Source organism: Dendropsophus ebraccatus, chromosome 14, assembly GCF_027789765.1.
Source record: "Dendropsophus ebraccatus isolate aDenEbr1 chromosome 14, aDenEbr1.pat, whole genome shotgun sequence".
Lineage (NCBI taxonomy): Eukaryota > Metazoa > Chordata > Amphibia > Anura > Hylidae > Dendropsophus > Dendropsophus ebraccatus.
Window position 1 is genome coordinate 69,685,403 of NC_091467.1, and position 15,662 is coordinate 69,701,064.

General features: G+C 45.1%; 1 protein-coding gene across 1 annotated transcript in view; it reads left to right on the forward strand.

The window, feature by feature from the left end:
* PGS1 (phosphatidylglycerophosphate synthase 1) overlaps positions 1-15,662 on the forward strand; it is a 43,525-nt gene that overhangs the window by 17,286 nt on the left and 10,577 nt on the right. Inside the window, exons 2-8 of the mRNA XM_069951546.1 lie at positions 2,056-2,254; positions 3,781-3,858; positions 9,053-9,140; positions 9,300-9,489; positions 10,483-10,661; positions 10,962-11,456; positions 13,798-13,946. Of these exons, the coding sequence (XP_069807647.1) occupies positions 2,056-2,254; positions 3,781-3,858; positions 9,053-9,140; positions 9,300-9,489; positions 10,483-10,661; positions 10,962-11,456; positions 13,798-13,946 (1,378 nt within the window). The remainder of the gene's footprint in view (positions 1-2,055; positions 2,255-3,780; positions 3,859-9,052; positions 9,141-9,299; positions 9,490-10,482; positions 10,662-10,961; positions 11,457-13,797; positions 13,947-15,662) is intronic.

A 15,662-nucleotide genomic window follows, 5' to 3' on the forward strand; every position in this document is an offset into this window, starting at 1 on the left:
CATAAAGTACACTGCGAAACCAGTAAAAAAATTCAAAGTGTGGTGAAATTGAACAAAAAAAAACGCATTTCTTTTATTTGGGGGGTATTTGTTTTTACGCCATTCGCCCTGGGGTAAAACTTACTTGTTATGCATGTTCCTCAAGTCGTTATTATTACAACAATATATAACATGTATAACTTTTCTTGTATCGGATGGCCTGTAAAAAATTCAAACCATTGTTAACAAATATACATTCCTTAAAATCGCTCCATTCCCAGGCTTATAGCGCTTTTATGCTTTGGTCTATGGGTGTGAGGTGTCATTTTTTGCGCCATGATGTGCTCTTTCTATCGGTACCTTGATTGCGCATATTCGACTTTTTAATCGCTTTTTATTATAATTTTTCTGGATTTGATGTGACCAAAAATGCGCAATTTTTTTGGCGCTTACGCCGTTTACCGTGCGAGATCAGGAATGTGATTAATAGTTCGGGCGATTACGCACGCGGCGATAGCAAACATGTTTATTTATTTATTTACTTTTATTTAAAACCTGGGAAAAGGGGGGTGATTCAGACTTTTATTAGGGGAGGGGGCTTTTTACTAATACATTTTTTTTTTCACTTATACTAGAAGCCCCCCTGGGGTTAGGGTTATCCTGAGCCGGGATCAGCGCCATTTTGCAAAACCCCAGCAGGTAAAGGATATGTGGATTGCTTGAGGAGCGATACACCCCACTAGACACCAGGGAAATGCTGCATCCGATTACTGAATTAGCTAGCACAGCGATCGGACCGTGCCCGTTAATAGTCGCGGTCCCGGGCTACATGCGGCACCCGGGATCGCGGCGGTTCACCTCTTGCGGACACATGACGTACCGGTACGTCATGTGTCCTTAAGAGGTTAAATCTGAACGATAATCGTCCCATGTAATAGGGCCCTTAGTAAGAAGAGGAGGAAAGATGGAAGAGAGTATGACTGCAGGGTCAGACTACACAGAATCTGTAGTCTGTTACCATGGAAACACATATGTACGACTACTTTATGGGACAGGATTCAGCCCAGATGTCATTGTCTCTTCATTTAGGGTTATGCTGGGAGTTGTTGTCGCCATTACAGGTCGTAGACCCTCCTCTTAGTTGTTTTTTATTTAACCATTTATATGATCTCATGAGTTTCCCCTCAGTGGAAAAGACTGATATGAGAGGGATGATACAGACTGATGCACACTGAATAAATAGCTGGTTCCTCCTTTGTGCACGACTTCTGTGAAATGGGTACTGATCCTGTAAGAGAAAAGAAAAAAAACTACGGGACTTCCCAATACGTAATAGATTTCTCCTTATAATGTGACTCTTATTAGGTATCTCCCAAGTTCCTGGATAGAGATGGAAATTTCTGCAAAACCTCCGTACTGTAGCAAGGACTTTCACACTGTCTGACCCCTTCACTGGAAAATTCCCAGCAAAGATCATTGCCGTCACCTGGGTGTCAAGTTGTTGTGGTGGTTTTTTTTTTTTTTTTTTTTAAATCTTTAGAAGCCCCCCCCCATACATCAGATCATAGTGCGGCCCCATTTATCAGCTGTTATATGTGGGACCCTGGGAGCAATCTGCCTTTAGCGCCACCACAGGGGACATGAAGCATTGCATCACCATTCTTATAGAGATCAGCTGGCTGGTGCAGTGCGTGGACGTGCTTGTGTGCAGCCAGAGACGTCTATGGGAGTTCTAGAAGAATCCCTGGTATGCTCACACATCAATAGCATGTCCACAGCATGTGTTATAAGTGCTCAGGATACTGCGGAGAGGGGTTGTATTACACAATGCCTATAGAAGACAGCTGTGCTATGCATGGTGTGTATAGTGGTCCACAGCAAGAACTGCCTGCCCTCTCCTCTTATAAGGCGGGGGGCATTTATATGGTTTTCAAGTTCCTGCCAAATAACTATGCCCTGACAAATCCCTAGAAGCCTAGACACAGAACTGTAGGCCACGAGTGGGGAGTCTTCTCCCATAATAACGTCTGTAACATATTCATTGTGAAAGATATATATATTTTATTTTGTTTCTAGGACACCGTTGTTCCTCCTGGCTCCCCTTGTGGCTCCCTCCGTTCCACCAGCGGCCACCAAGCGAACCCCTTTAGGTTGTGTTTGTCCACGGGGCGCACATCGATTCCAATGGGTGGGGAACCTGGTTCCAGAATTTGGAATCTCCAGTTCAAGTGTGAAGATTCTTTCCAGTCCAGCCGAGTTCTACCAAGTCATGAAGGTCAGTGGCCGGTGACAAAGGTTACAAGTAAAGATGGAACACGCTTATATGCTGAAGAAGATATACTGGTAGATCAGACCTGTGGTGGAAGCTAGACACTCACTGCTCTGATAATCAAACGATGGTCCATTTGTTTTGTAGTTCTCCGGTATTCCTTTAAATCCTCCCTATTTTGCTTATAACGTTGTTAGCAGCTCCTATTAGAGCTGCTAAAGTTCTTCCTTCCCTTAACTTGTGTGCGGTGTTCAGTAAGGTTATATCCAAGAAAACATGCTTTTAATCTGGAGCATGGTACATACAGCGTGCCATGAACTATGCATCAGCACGCGAGTCTGCGGTGTAACTAGTCACGACCCTGTCAGTGCATTCTAAGGGGACGATTGATAGGCAAAGAAACATTATAGCTTCTTTGCCTGTCATTCACCCCCACACAATGTGGTAAGGTACGGCCTGAACTCAGCCCTGTGCCTAGTTTATAACTAACCAGATTAAAAACAGTTTTCTTGGATATATCCTTACTAGTGATGAGCAAATACTGTTCGATCAAATAGATATTCGATCGAATAGTGAGATATTCGATAAATATTCGATAAGCGTACAAATCCCCCAGCTTCCGGTTTTACTCTCCAAATGGTCAAATAGATGTTTTTCACTAATCGAATACTTGTTCCCTTAGACTTAAATGGGATTGAATATTCGAATCTCACTTTTCGCTTATCACTAATCCTTACCGAACACTGAACACAAGATATGGTAAGTAAGTACTATATTAGCTGTATTCTCTATTCGGCTCTAGGAGCTGCTAACAGCATTATAAGCCGGATACTGATGATTGGTTTGATTTAAAAAAATGTAGCCTAGTCCCCCCTCCCACCTAAACTATGTGAGGTATCACAACTGGGCCTAAAGACATGACCCATTGGGGTTCCTTGAGGACTGGAGTTGGGAACATTGCCTGCATGACCCAAGGACAAGTGGTGCTGTGCTTCTGGAAAACATTAAGTAGACCTTAACTTTTTTTCAACCCCTTTAAGTTGGACCACCCTTTTCCACTGTGTATTTCAAGGCACCAGTAACCAGGCAGCCCATGCAGACCTAAACTAGAACAAACACTTGATGGACTTTTTTCAACCATATTAACTATGTAAATGTAACATTCAGGAAAAGATTTTGGGCCTAAATCCTTTTGCTCTAAAATAGTTAATATAAAAATACTAAAAGAGATTTACAGTGTAACTGTGCCGGTAAAGAATTGGCAGTGGTTTTGCAGACTGGGCGCACGCCATATTTTGGTCAGTATTTTTACCAACACCAGAAAGGGAACAATTTACCTAACAGAACAATTTGCACCATTTCCTGTCTTTTGCACTCACTCCTGTATTTGGTACAATTGCTAGCCAAAAAACCCTTACAAAAATCATGCACCTAGTATAACCTAGCATTCTCTTATATGACCCTTGGGTATAGTGTACGATACGCCGGGTGCTCAGATGGTCTAAAATCTGAAAATTTTTCTTTCTCTTTAGGCTCAGGTAAAAACTGCCAAGAAGAGAATCACAATGGCGTCTCTCTACCTGGGAACAGGAGTCCTGGAACAAGAACTGGTGAGCGGCTGTGGTGCTCTTACTGCTATTTGCTGTTGCCCTGTGTGGTCTCTGAATGTTTATATTGTCTTTTTAATTTTAACCCCTTAACGACATCGGGCGTAAACTTACGCCCTGGCGCCCTGGTACTTAGCGCATCAGGGCGTAAATTTACGCCCGATGTTTCCCCGATCGCTGCGTGTTCACACACAGCGGTCGGGGAAGATGGCCTGCTATAAATCATAGCAGGCCATCATAGCTTCTCGGCACGGGGGGTGGTTAACACCCCCCGTGCTTACGATCGCTGCTATAGGCTGATCAATTCAGATCAGCCAATAGCGGCGATCGGAACCTTTCCGGGTCATCGGTGACCCGATGACCCGGAAAAAAATGGCGGTCGGTGCTGTCCGAGGACAGTAATGTAATGTAAAGTAATGTTGATCGCCGTGCCACCGGCCCGATCGCCGTGAACGGCCGGCCGGCCGTTCACGGCGATCGGGCCGGTGGCACGGCGATCAGAGTCCCACAAAATAGTAAATACCTGCCCTGGACCCCTCAGCTAGGTAGCCGAGGGGTCCAGAGCAGGTATTTGTACATTACTCACCTGTCCCGGGCTCCTGATCGGCGGCTTCCGGGTTCGCGGCGTCCTCCGTCATTCCGTTCGGTCTTCGGGTCTTTCCGGCGGTCCTCGTCGTCTTCTTTCGGCTATTTTCGGCTCCAGCCTCGTCATTTTCCGGATTTTGCGCTCTGCTGCCCCCTAGCGGCTGATATGTGTAATACACTTATCAGCAGCTACAGGGATATTCAGAATATAGAAAAAGTGTTTGTTTTTTTTTCCCCAATTTTTTTTTTTCTATTTTCCGCACCCTATCGCCGCTGAGTGTTGATTAGCATCGCACAAAAGTGCGCTGCTAATCAGCAACTCCTCCTTTTTGGCGTAGGGTGTTTTTTTTCTATATTCTACTGCCACGGTCTGCTTATAAGTGCCGCACATAAGTGCGGCATTTATCAGCAACTCCTTTGTTGGCGTAGATTTTTTTTATACTTACTGTAAAAAAAACACGTAAAAAACACTACATTACACCACACTACATTGAATAAAGTTTGACACTACACCACTACATACCCCATATACTAGTCCCCATATAAAGATGGCCCCCAGGGTGTTTTCGGTGTCAGAGGGATACGTTATTATTGCCTCCGACACCGAAACAGCCAGTGAGGATGAATGGGGGGGATCCTTCTTTCCTCCATTCATCCTCATCATCCAGTGACGTGTCTGGGGGTAGCGTAGCGTACGCTGCCCCCCAGACACGTCTTTTCCGCCAGTACCGTCCCAATAAGAGATGACGGTATGGTGTGAAATTCTACAAACTCTGTGAGAGTACCTCTGGGTACACTTACAGATTTAGGGTACATGCACACTGCGGAATGGCGAAGGATAACCCTTTGTGCATTCCGCAGCTGGCACCCGCCGGCGGACTGATGGAGGCGCGCGTCTCCATCCGTGTCATAGACTCCATGTTATGCACGGGCGGATTCCGTCGTCCATCCAAAGAATGAACACGTTGGACGGAGAGCGGAATCCGCCCGTGCATAGAATGGAGTCTATGACACGGACGGAGACGTGCGCCTGCATCAGTCCGCCGGCGGGTGCCAACTGCGGAATGCACGAAGGGTTATCTGTCGCGATTCCGTAGTGTGCATGTACCCTTAGAGTGTATGTAGGAAGGAACACCCGAATCCAGCCCCCAGATGCCCACTCCCCCCCCCCCCCCCCCCATCCTCGGAACAAGTGGGAAGATCGTCCGGGAACTGATCTTCCCGCTGCTGGATAAAGGTTACCACCACCTGTACGGGATAACTTTTATACCAGCACCCCCTCTTCCGGTCCCTCACTGCCCGAGCTACTGTAGCTTGCGGCACGATCCGAACATATCAGAAGTAGTAATAGCGCCCTAATATTTAGCAGCCATGGAGCGGACCCAGCGTTTCTGGATATGAGGGACCCCGTATCGCACCAGGACAACATTTTCCAGGTGACGTCCCCCACACTGGAGAACAGGAGACCCCAGAAGAAGTGCAGAGTGTGGCGTAACAGGGGGATCAGGAAGGACACCATTTCCAGTGTGACACCTGTCCTGATCACCCCGGCCTCTGCATATTGGATCGCTTCAAGGCGCACCACACGTCACTGGGGTTCTACATTATCTATATTCTGTCCCTTATTCCTATTTCAGGGGTCACGTTGGTCCGGGGATTATTCTGATCGCCATTATGGAGTCGGGAAGGAATTTTTCCCATTGATGAGGCTACTGTCGTCTGCCTCACGAGGGTTTTTTGCCTTCCTCTGGATCAACACAGTTTGAATTTGATGGACACCTGTCATTTCCAACCTTATAAACTAATAATTGGCCTAATACCCCCAAATAAATTAGAATTGTCCCTTTTTCCCAGCTAAATAGGTATGGCCGCCATTCCCATTAGAGGATGCAATTACAAAGCCTCTGTGCGGCCAGGACAGTAGAAACCCCCCACAAGTGACCCCATTCTGGAAACTACACCCGATAAGGAATCTAACAAGGGGGGCAGCGGGGATATGGCCCCCAAGTGACGGCCACATTTGGGACGTGAAAATGAAAAAAAAATGGTATTTTTTATTTTCTCGGCACATGTTCTACGTAAGTGCCTGTCACCAGTGGGGTCCATATGCTCACTGCACCCCTTGTTAGATTCCTTATGGGGTGTAGTTTCCAGAATGGGGTCACTTGTCGGGGGTATCTACTGACCTGGCAGCACAGGAGCTTTGTAATTGCGACATGGCCTCCATCCTCCATTCCAGCCTCTAAATGGCGCTCTGTCCCTTTGGTGGCTTGCCCTGTGCCCATATGGCACATTATGCCCACATATGGGGTATTTTCGTAATCAGGGGAAACTACCCTACACGTTTTGTGTTAATTTTCTTTTTTAACCCCTTGTGGAAATGGAAAAAATCAAGGCTAGACCAACATTTAGTGTAATTTTTGTAAAATTTTTACTCTAAATCATTAATCTTGTCATGATTTTTTCATTTTCACAAGGGGCTAAAAGATAAAAAAAAAACACTAAATGTGTAGAGCAATTTCCCCTGAGTACGGAAATACCCCACATGTGGACATAAAGCGCCATGCGGGTGCAGGGTAAGCCTCCGAAGGGAAGGAGCGCCATTTGGTTTTTGAAGGCTGGATTTGGATGGAATGGATTTTAAGGGGCCATGTTGCATTCAAAAGGCCTCTGTGTTGCCAAGACAGTTGAACCCCCCCACAAGTGACCCCATTATGGAAACTACACCCCTCAAGGAATGTAACAAGGGGTGTAGTGAGCATATGGACCCCACTGGTGACGGGCACAAATGTGGAACAATGTGGCGTGAAAATGAAATATTACATGTTTTACACTATAATGTTGGTTTAGCCTTGAATTTATCATTTTCACAAGGGGTTAAAAGAGAAAAAAACACACAATATGTGTAGAGCAATTTCCCCCGAGTCCGTAAATACCCCACATGTGGACATAAAGCGCCATGTGGGCGCAGGGCAAGCCTCCGAAGGGAAGGAGCGCCATTTGGATTTTGGAGGTTGGATTTGGCTAGAATGGATGATGAACGCCATGTCGCATTTACAGAGCCCTCGTGCTGCCAAAACACTGGAAACCCCCCACAAGTTACCCCATTCTGGAAACTGCACCCCTCAGGGAATCTAACAAGAGGTGCAGTGAGGATATGGACCCCTTGATGACGGGCACATTTGTGCCATGAAAGTGAAAAAATGAAATTTTTTACTTTTACGTCACATTGTTCCACATTTGTGCCCGTCACCAGTGGGGTCCATATGCTCACTGTGCCCCTTGTTAGATTCCTTGAGGGGTGTAGTTTCCAGAATGGGGTCACTTGTGGGGGGTTTCCAGGGTCTTGGCAGCACGAGGGCTCTGTAAATGCGACATGGCCCTTGAAATCCTTTCCAGTGAAATTCAGCTTCCAAAAGCCAATTGGCGCTCCTTCCCTTTGGAGGCTCGTCCTGCGCCCCCTTGGCACTTTATCGCCACATGTGGGGTATTTCCGTACTCGGGAGAAACTGCGCTACACATTTTGTGTCTTTTTTTTCCTCTTATCCCTTTAAGAAAATGAAAAATTGAAGGCTAGAACAACGTTTTAGTGTAAAAAATAAATTTTTCTTTTTTCACGCCATATTGTTCGGAAAATCTGTGAAGCACCTGTGGGGTCCAAATGCTCACCGCACCCCTTGTTACATTCCTTGAGGGGTGTAGTTTTCTAAATGGTGTCCCTTTAGGGGTGTTTTTTAGGTTTTGGCACCCCAGAGCCTCTACCAACCTGAAGTGGTACAGTCAGAAATGACCAAATATAACGGAGGCGTTGAAATTCACTAGGCGCTCCTTTGTATCTGAGGCTTGTGGTTGCGTCAAATAGCGCAATAGGGCCACATATGGGGTATTTCTATAAACTGCAGAAACGGGGCAATAATTATTTGGGTGCATTTCTTTGGTAATAGGTTTATAATTATGAAAAATATTGGATTACAATAAAATCTCTGCACAGAAAAATGCAGTTTTTCACATTTTTTCACATTATTTGGGTTTTTTTCATAAAGATTTGTTATGATTATCGACTCCAATTTACTAGAAATGTAAAGTACAATATGTCACGAGAAAACAATCTCAGAATCAGCCGGATAGGTAAAAGCATCCCGAAGTTATTAATGACTAAAGTGACACTGGTCATATTCATAAAATTTGTCTCTGTCATTAAGGCCATTTCAGGCTCTGTCCTTAAGGGGTTAATAATAATAATAATAATAATAATAATAATAATAATAATAATAATAATTTAAAAAAATCATCTCGTAGACATTAGAAATATGTTACTGATATGATAAGGATAATTTTACCTAAATTGAAGCAGGAACTCCCAACAACCAGTCAGATCTGCAAGATGGTTTGTTAAAGGGGTTTTACTATCTTTGAAAATTATCCTTTATCCACAGGATAATGGACACCTAGCTGATCGGTGGGAGTCTAGCCGATGGGGCAACCTGTGTTCTTAACGTCACAGGGTGCTGTATTGGTCAGACCCCCACCGATACTGATACTATACTTCTGTGGCTGGCTTAAAGATCATTGGGTAATTTAGTTAAAATGGTTCTTTGTGTTGCTGTTTAAGGTGGACTGCATAGAGGAAGCCCTGCACAGAACGCGTCAGACAGATCTCCAAGTCTCCATTCTGCTGGACTACACCAGAGGATCACGGGGTCAGTCATGGTTCTGGTACTGTGTCCTGTGATGTGATCACTGAGAGACCTCCATCACATCGGAGGGGCATGTGGCCGTTGTACTTACACGTACACTGTTGCCCTGTTTAATAGCCTTTTATTTTCCTTTTGTTTCACACATCTTGTCTCTCTTCACAGGAAAGAAGAATTCCCGCACTATGTTGCTCCCCTTGCTGCGTAGATACCCGGAGCGAGTACGCGTGTCCCTCTTTCACACTCCAAACCTGCGAGGACTCCTGCGCCTGCTTGCACCTGAGAGATTTAACGAGACAATCGGTCTACAGCACATGAAGATCTATCTGTTTGATGACAATGTTATCCTGAGTGGGTAGGTATATTATCTATCTAACTATCTAACTATCTGTAACCAGAAGCAACTTTCTTAAAGGGAGTGTGTTATCAGGAAATATGCCCAGTATTAGGAATATGGCCAGTAATGTTTTCCATTCATGTCAACGGGACAGCTCCTGTTGTAAAGCAGATCACTAAATAGTACTAAAAACTGTTCAGGCAAGATGGCTGCCCCCATATCAATGTACCAAAAAACCCCCCCCCCAAAAAACACACAATCAGAAAAGTACCTCTCTGCTGCAAGCGGGACACCAGACACTCGGAATCAATTTTAGAGATGAGCGTAACTCAAGCACTCGGCTCCGATCTTTCAGCATTTAATTACCAGTGGCTGAATAAGTTGGATGCAGCCCTAGGGAGTCCAGATAAACCTGCATACAGCCTATAGGCCCTATTCCACAGAACGATTATTGGCCTTATTCGGCCAATAATCGTCCCGTGGAATAGAAGGCAACGATCAACCACATTGATCATGTCGGCTGATCGTTGCTGTTGTTTGTCTTTCAACATGTTGAAAGACAAGCGATTGTGATAGCAGCGATCTGCTACCTTCGCCCCGTGGAATAGGAACAGTGGCAGCAGACCGCCACTATCCTCTATGGGCTGCCCGGACGATCTAGCCATCCCTGCGGCCCCTCCCGCACTCGCTGCCACTGCGTGTAATGGCGGTGGCAGCGAGCGGGGAATGAGGAGCAAACGAGAGCTGTCAGCTCCTCAGTCGGCCCGTGGAATAGGGGCTCATGGCTGTATCCATGTTTTTCCAAACCCCCTAGGGCTGCATCCAACTTCTTCAGCCACCACCATTAAGATGCCGAACATTTGGACGCAAGCATGCTTGCGTTGCGCTCATCTCTAATCACTTTGCCTCTAACCAAATGTTTTACGGGAAAAATCCCTTTAAGATAGTTCGGCAGATCCCTGCTCCACATTGTTTCGGTATTTATTTCATGACTTGTATGATTACTTTTAGAGCAAACCTGAGTGACTCCTACTTTACCAATCGCCAGGACCGTTATATTCTGCTGCAGGGCTGCTCAGAAGTGGCGGATTTCTTCAGCGAGTTGGTGGAGGCCGTCGGAGATGTTTCCCTTCAGCTTGAGCCAGATGATACGATTCACGTAGAAGAGGGAATGGAGCACCCGTACGAAGGCAAGTGTCAAAAACGAGAATGGACGACTTTATTTGTTTGCTTTATTGCAGCTGTGGGAAACTACAATTCTCATCATGCCATCATAGGAATTGTAGTTTTGCAACAGCTTGGGGGCCACAGGGGCAAAGGAAAGAGGTGATGAGGTTATATTCTGGAAGTGGTTATTGGAGTTTACAAGGCTCTTTGAGATTAAATGGCAGCATTTACATGACGTTAATGCAGGTTTATTTCCTGTCTGATTGATTTGGCCTTATATGACATGTAATAAATGGCTGGTAGTTAATTTCATAATTTTACAGGTAACAAAACCAAATACTGTGAAGCTGCCAAGAAAAGAGTAATGAACGTGATAGAGACGGCAAGACACAAGCAGTGCGAGCTGCACAGCGCCAGCTTCCAGAGCCGGGAGCCAGCCTCGGGCACAGAGCCACCGGATACTTGGGTTTACCCGCTGATACAAATGAAACCTTTTGGAATACAGATAGATGAGTTGGTCACAGAGACTTTGCTGACTGAAGCGGAGAGAGGAGACAAGCTTCATCTGACCACCGGCTACTTTAACCTGACACAAGGTTATATGGACTTGGTGCTGGGCACAAGGGCTGACTACAACATCCTCTTGGCGTCACCAGAAGTCAATGGTTTCTTTGGAGCTAAGGGGGTTGCAGGCGCTATACCAGTGGCTTATGTACATATAGAGCATCAGTTTTATAATGAAGTCTGTAAACAAGGACAGCGGCTAAGAGTCCAACTCCGAGAGTACTTCAGAGAGCACTGGACCTTCCATGCTAAAGGTAAGACTGTGTTTTGGAAAAGAGGGGTGTCTCCCACTACGCCCCTTTTATGAACTAAGTGATCCCATCATTGTCATGTCATGGTTTTTTAAGGGGGCTCTATGAGATTGTATTGTGGCTATTGATCGCATTAACTAATTGTATTACCTATGAACCAATAATTGTATTAAATAGTTGTATTACCAATGGCGTAGTTTTGGTAAAGTAAAAGCAGACCCTGTAATCTGATATCACACAAACCCAATAGCACTCCATAATCGGTCATTAATCCAATCCATCTGGAGTTATGCTCCATGCACAGAATGGACCGCAAAATGTATGCAGAACGGAGCTGCGGGCTACAGTTCCGTCCATTCTTTATAGAGACGTCAAAAAGAGCCGAAAGCATCCTTAAAGTGTCGCTGTCGTTTAAGTTGTTTTTGCAGAAATCAATAGTACATGTGAATTTAAGAAACTTTGTAATTGGGTTTATTAGGCAAATATGCCATTATCTGCATTCAAAAAGCTTTCCCCCCCCTCTCTCTCATTCACTGCTCATTATCAGGAAATCTCAACTCTTAAATCAGTCGAGCCCTGTGTAACCTATGGAGAGGGGAGGGGGGATGAGGGAGATTAGTCACCAGCAGAGAGCAGAGAACAAAGGATTACACAGCGGGACCTATGTGAAAGCCGCTATTCAGATCAGAGAGGTCAGTGCTGACTTCAGAGGAGAGAGCCCGGAGATGTAGCTGTAAATTAACTTTGTTGTCCTGTTTTGGTGCCGTAGCTCCCTCCACCCCTCCCCTCTCCATAAGAGGACAATGAAGACAGGAGGAGAGCTTGAAACTGCTTTTTCATTATAAAAATGCATTTTTCGGCTAATAAAACCAATTACAAAGTTTTTTAAAATCTCCTGGATTATTGATTTCTGCACACAAAAAAAAATGACCGTGACACTTTAAGCTTTCTTCAGCTGCTTCAAACAGAATGAACTGAAAATAAAGACAAAGAGAGGCACAGGCGCCTCGTGTGATACCAGAGGCAAACCTGGAGAGTGTAGGGGCGGTATTGTGCTCACCTTAAAGCCACTTGGGCTAGTAGCGTATCACCCTAATTAGGGTATATATCCAAGCCGGGGTCTCTTGCTTGCTAGCTGGATTCACAGGACTGCAAAAGCTGGTGGTACCTCTAAACGGGATGCTCCCAGGGGGGCCCGTGTGTAAACAAGAGTAAAAAGAAAAATCCAAAAAAATGGTGCCATTACCAGCGCTGTCACTGCCAGAAAATCCAATTCAACAGGCGAATGAAGAAAAACTTGTTTATTTAGTTGCACAAGGTTGTCAGACGTGCTGTGATCTAGTTACCTAAGGGAGACGGACTGAGAGGACACACTATAGATTTGCTTCCTCTAATACGGCTCTTTGGAGATACCAGTACACAGCTAGTATTACCATTGAGCATATATTACACCCCCATGTTGTGTTCTCAGGAACCGCTACAGCTGTCAATCACATTACATGTCTAAAACACAATAAGCTTTACTGATGGAGAATTCCTTTAAGGATAGGAATATAATAGTACATTATTGCTCCACCCATACAATCATAATTTTAGTTGTTTTTTTTCTTTCAATTAACAAACTAGGAAACAAGTTAAACAGAACTAATGTGATTATTGGGAATCTGAACATCAGGAACCGGTCAGATAAACACATTCCTAAACACTGAACTATAAGGCGAGGACACAGACGCATAGACCCGCACCCATCTGGCTGTACCATTGCTGACCTTTTCACTGCTTATAAGGAGATGCCAAGTCCTCTCTGGTCACATCTGTTTAGATTTGCCGTTCAGGAGTTTAGAAGAGTTGGGTGATATACCATTTTACCAGTCTGTTTTTTTGTGGTCACCTGACAATGACTGGCACTCTCTTAACGTAAGCTCAGATAGCAGCTAAGCCCGGGTTCTGCCCATACAGGCCTGGGTAACACAAGACGTGAGTAACGTGGTCAAGTCAGGACCCGCTCTGCTTTTAAGTAAGTGTCGGGGACTGTGCTTTAGGTGGAACAATACATGAACAGCTCTTATTCTCCTTCTCCTCAGTCTGTGCTATAGAAACCTAGCTCAGGTGTCCTATGTCTTAGAAACAAGCCGAACCTGACAATCTACTGACCGTAAATCCTGATCTACTCAGAGACTGCCAGGAAACCACAGCGGGGTGAACGCCTGTGTGCTGTGATGTTTTATGGGCGACGCTGATCTTTTCACTATATCTGTTTGTCTAATGACAGCTCCACATTCTGCAGTTTATGAATAGCGCTCGGCTTTTTATAACCCGATAATTTTTTTATCGCCCCCTACAGGTCTCTGGCTGTATCCTGCAGGCAAGAACACGCCGTGTCTTACACTTATTGGCTCTCCAAACTTTGGGTACAGGTCTGTTCACCGAGACTTGGAGGCGCAGATCGCCCTAGTGACTGAAAACCAAGAACTACAGCGGCAGCTTCATCAGGTGACCGTCATCTCCAGGGAGGGGGGTGATGATGATGATGACACAGGGGGCTCGTGGGTGTGATGGCTTCTGTTATGACCCGTGGGACTTGCTCTATTTAAAGAGCCGTCTGTGGTTTTATTGTCATTGCTGAAGTGTCTGTCATAGAGAATCCCCTCTACGTCTGCTAAGGTGGTTTCTCTTCTGCTCTCTCCCCCTCAGCTGCCTCCCATGACCTCCCATCTGTATCTTTGGTTTTGTATGACAGATGCTTTTATTTTTATCTGTAATGAGAAATAACTTGGCCTGAGAGGTGTGAGAGGCTCAGAACCATCCTTACATACGGTCCTGACACTTCTCACAGCTGAGCATTTGCTGCAGTTATATCCAGTGTCTAGGTATATCGGCCTTACAGACCTCTCTCATCTTCTATTTGTTACAGTATATAGGGGATGATAAAATATATAGTCCACTCCCGACTCTTTAGCTCACTTAGGATGGTCTAGACTGAATGCAGATGTAACACAACCTATGCTGTGAGAAATATAAGGTCTCCATTCCCTGAATGTTAAAGGGGTGGTTCTCAAAAAAAAAAAATCTTTCAAATGAGCTGGTGCCAGACATCTGTAATTTATTTCTATTTAAAAATCTCCAGTCTTGCAGTACTTATCAGCTGCTGTATGTCCTGCAGGAAGTATTGTATTCTGTCCAGTCTGACACAGTGCTCTCTGCTGCCACCTCTGTCCATGTCAGGAACTGTCCAGAGCAGCAGCAAATCCCTATAGAAAACCTCTCCTGCTCTGGACAGTTCCTGACATGGACAGAGGTGGCAGCAGAGAGAGCACTGTGTCAGACTGGACAGAATACAATACTTCCTGCAGGACATACAGCAGCTGATAAGTCCTGTAAGATATTTTTTAATAGGAGTAAATTACAAATCTCTGAAAGAAAAAAGTTTTGGTGAACAAACCATTTAAAGAACATTCTACAAATTAAATTTGTAATTTACTTCTATTTAAAAATCTTCAGTCTTCCGGTACTTATCAGCTGCTGTATGTCCTGCAGGAAGTGGTGTATTCTCTCTAGTCTGACACAGTTCCTGACATGGACAGAGGTGGCAGCAGAGAGCACTCTGTCAGACTGGAAAGAATACACCATTTCCTACAGGGCATACAGCAGCTAAGTACTGGAATACCTGAGATTTTTTAATAGAAGTAAATTACAAATTTCTGGCACCAATTAATTTGAAAGAAACTGTTTAGGTGAAGACCCCCTTTAAAGAACATATTCTACAGTGATAGGATGGGTTTCCCAATATCAGTACTGGTCATCGGTCCACAAGATGGGGTGATAGGTGTCTAATTGCAGGGGGTCCCAAATCTGGGACCTACATTGATCACTAAAACAGTAGACTATTCCCTCTTGAATGCAGTGGCAGTAGAGCGTGCATGCGGCCTCTCTGTACAGAGTCTATGTAACCCAAGTAGATGGCTGCACGCAGGCTGAGCTCTCACTGTCAGTCCATGGGGGACTGCTGCTGCTTCATTCAGAAGTGGGGACTCGGGACCCTGGTTCTCCTGATTCATGGGCAGGGGACCGTCCAGGGATCAGGTGACTGTCGCCTGTCTGACTCTGGGACACCCCCTTCAGTTACTTTAGATCAGATGATGGAAACTAGCGGCCTTCTCTCCCAAGTGATCAGAACAGAGTGCGGTGCCCTGCCACAGAGTAACATCT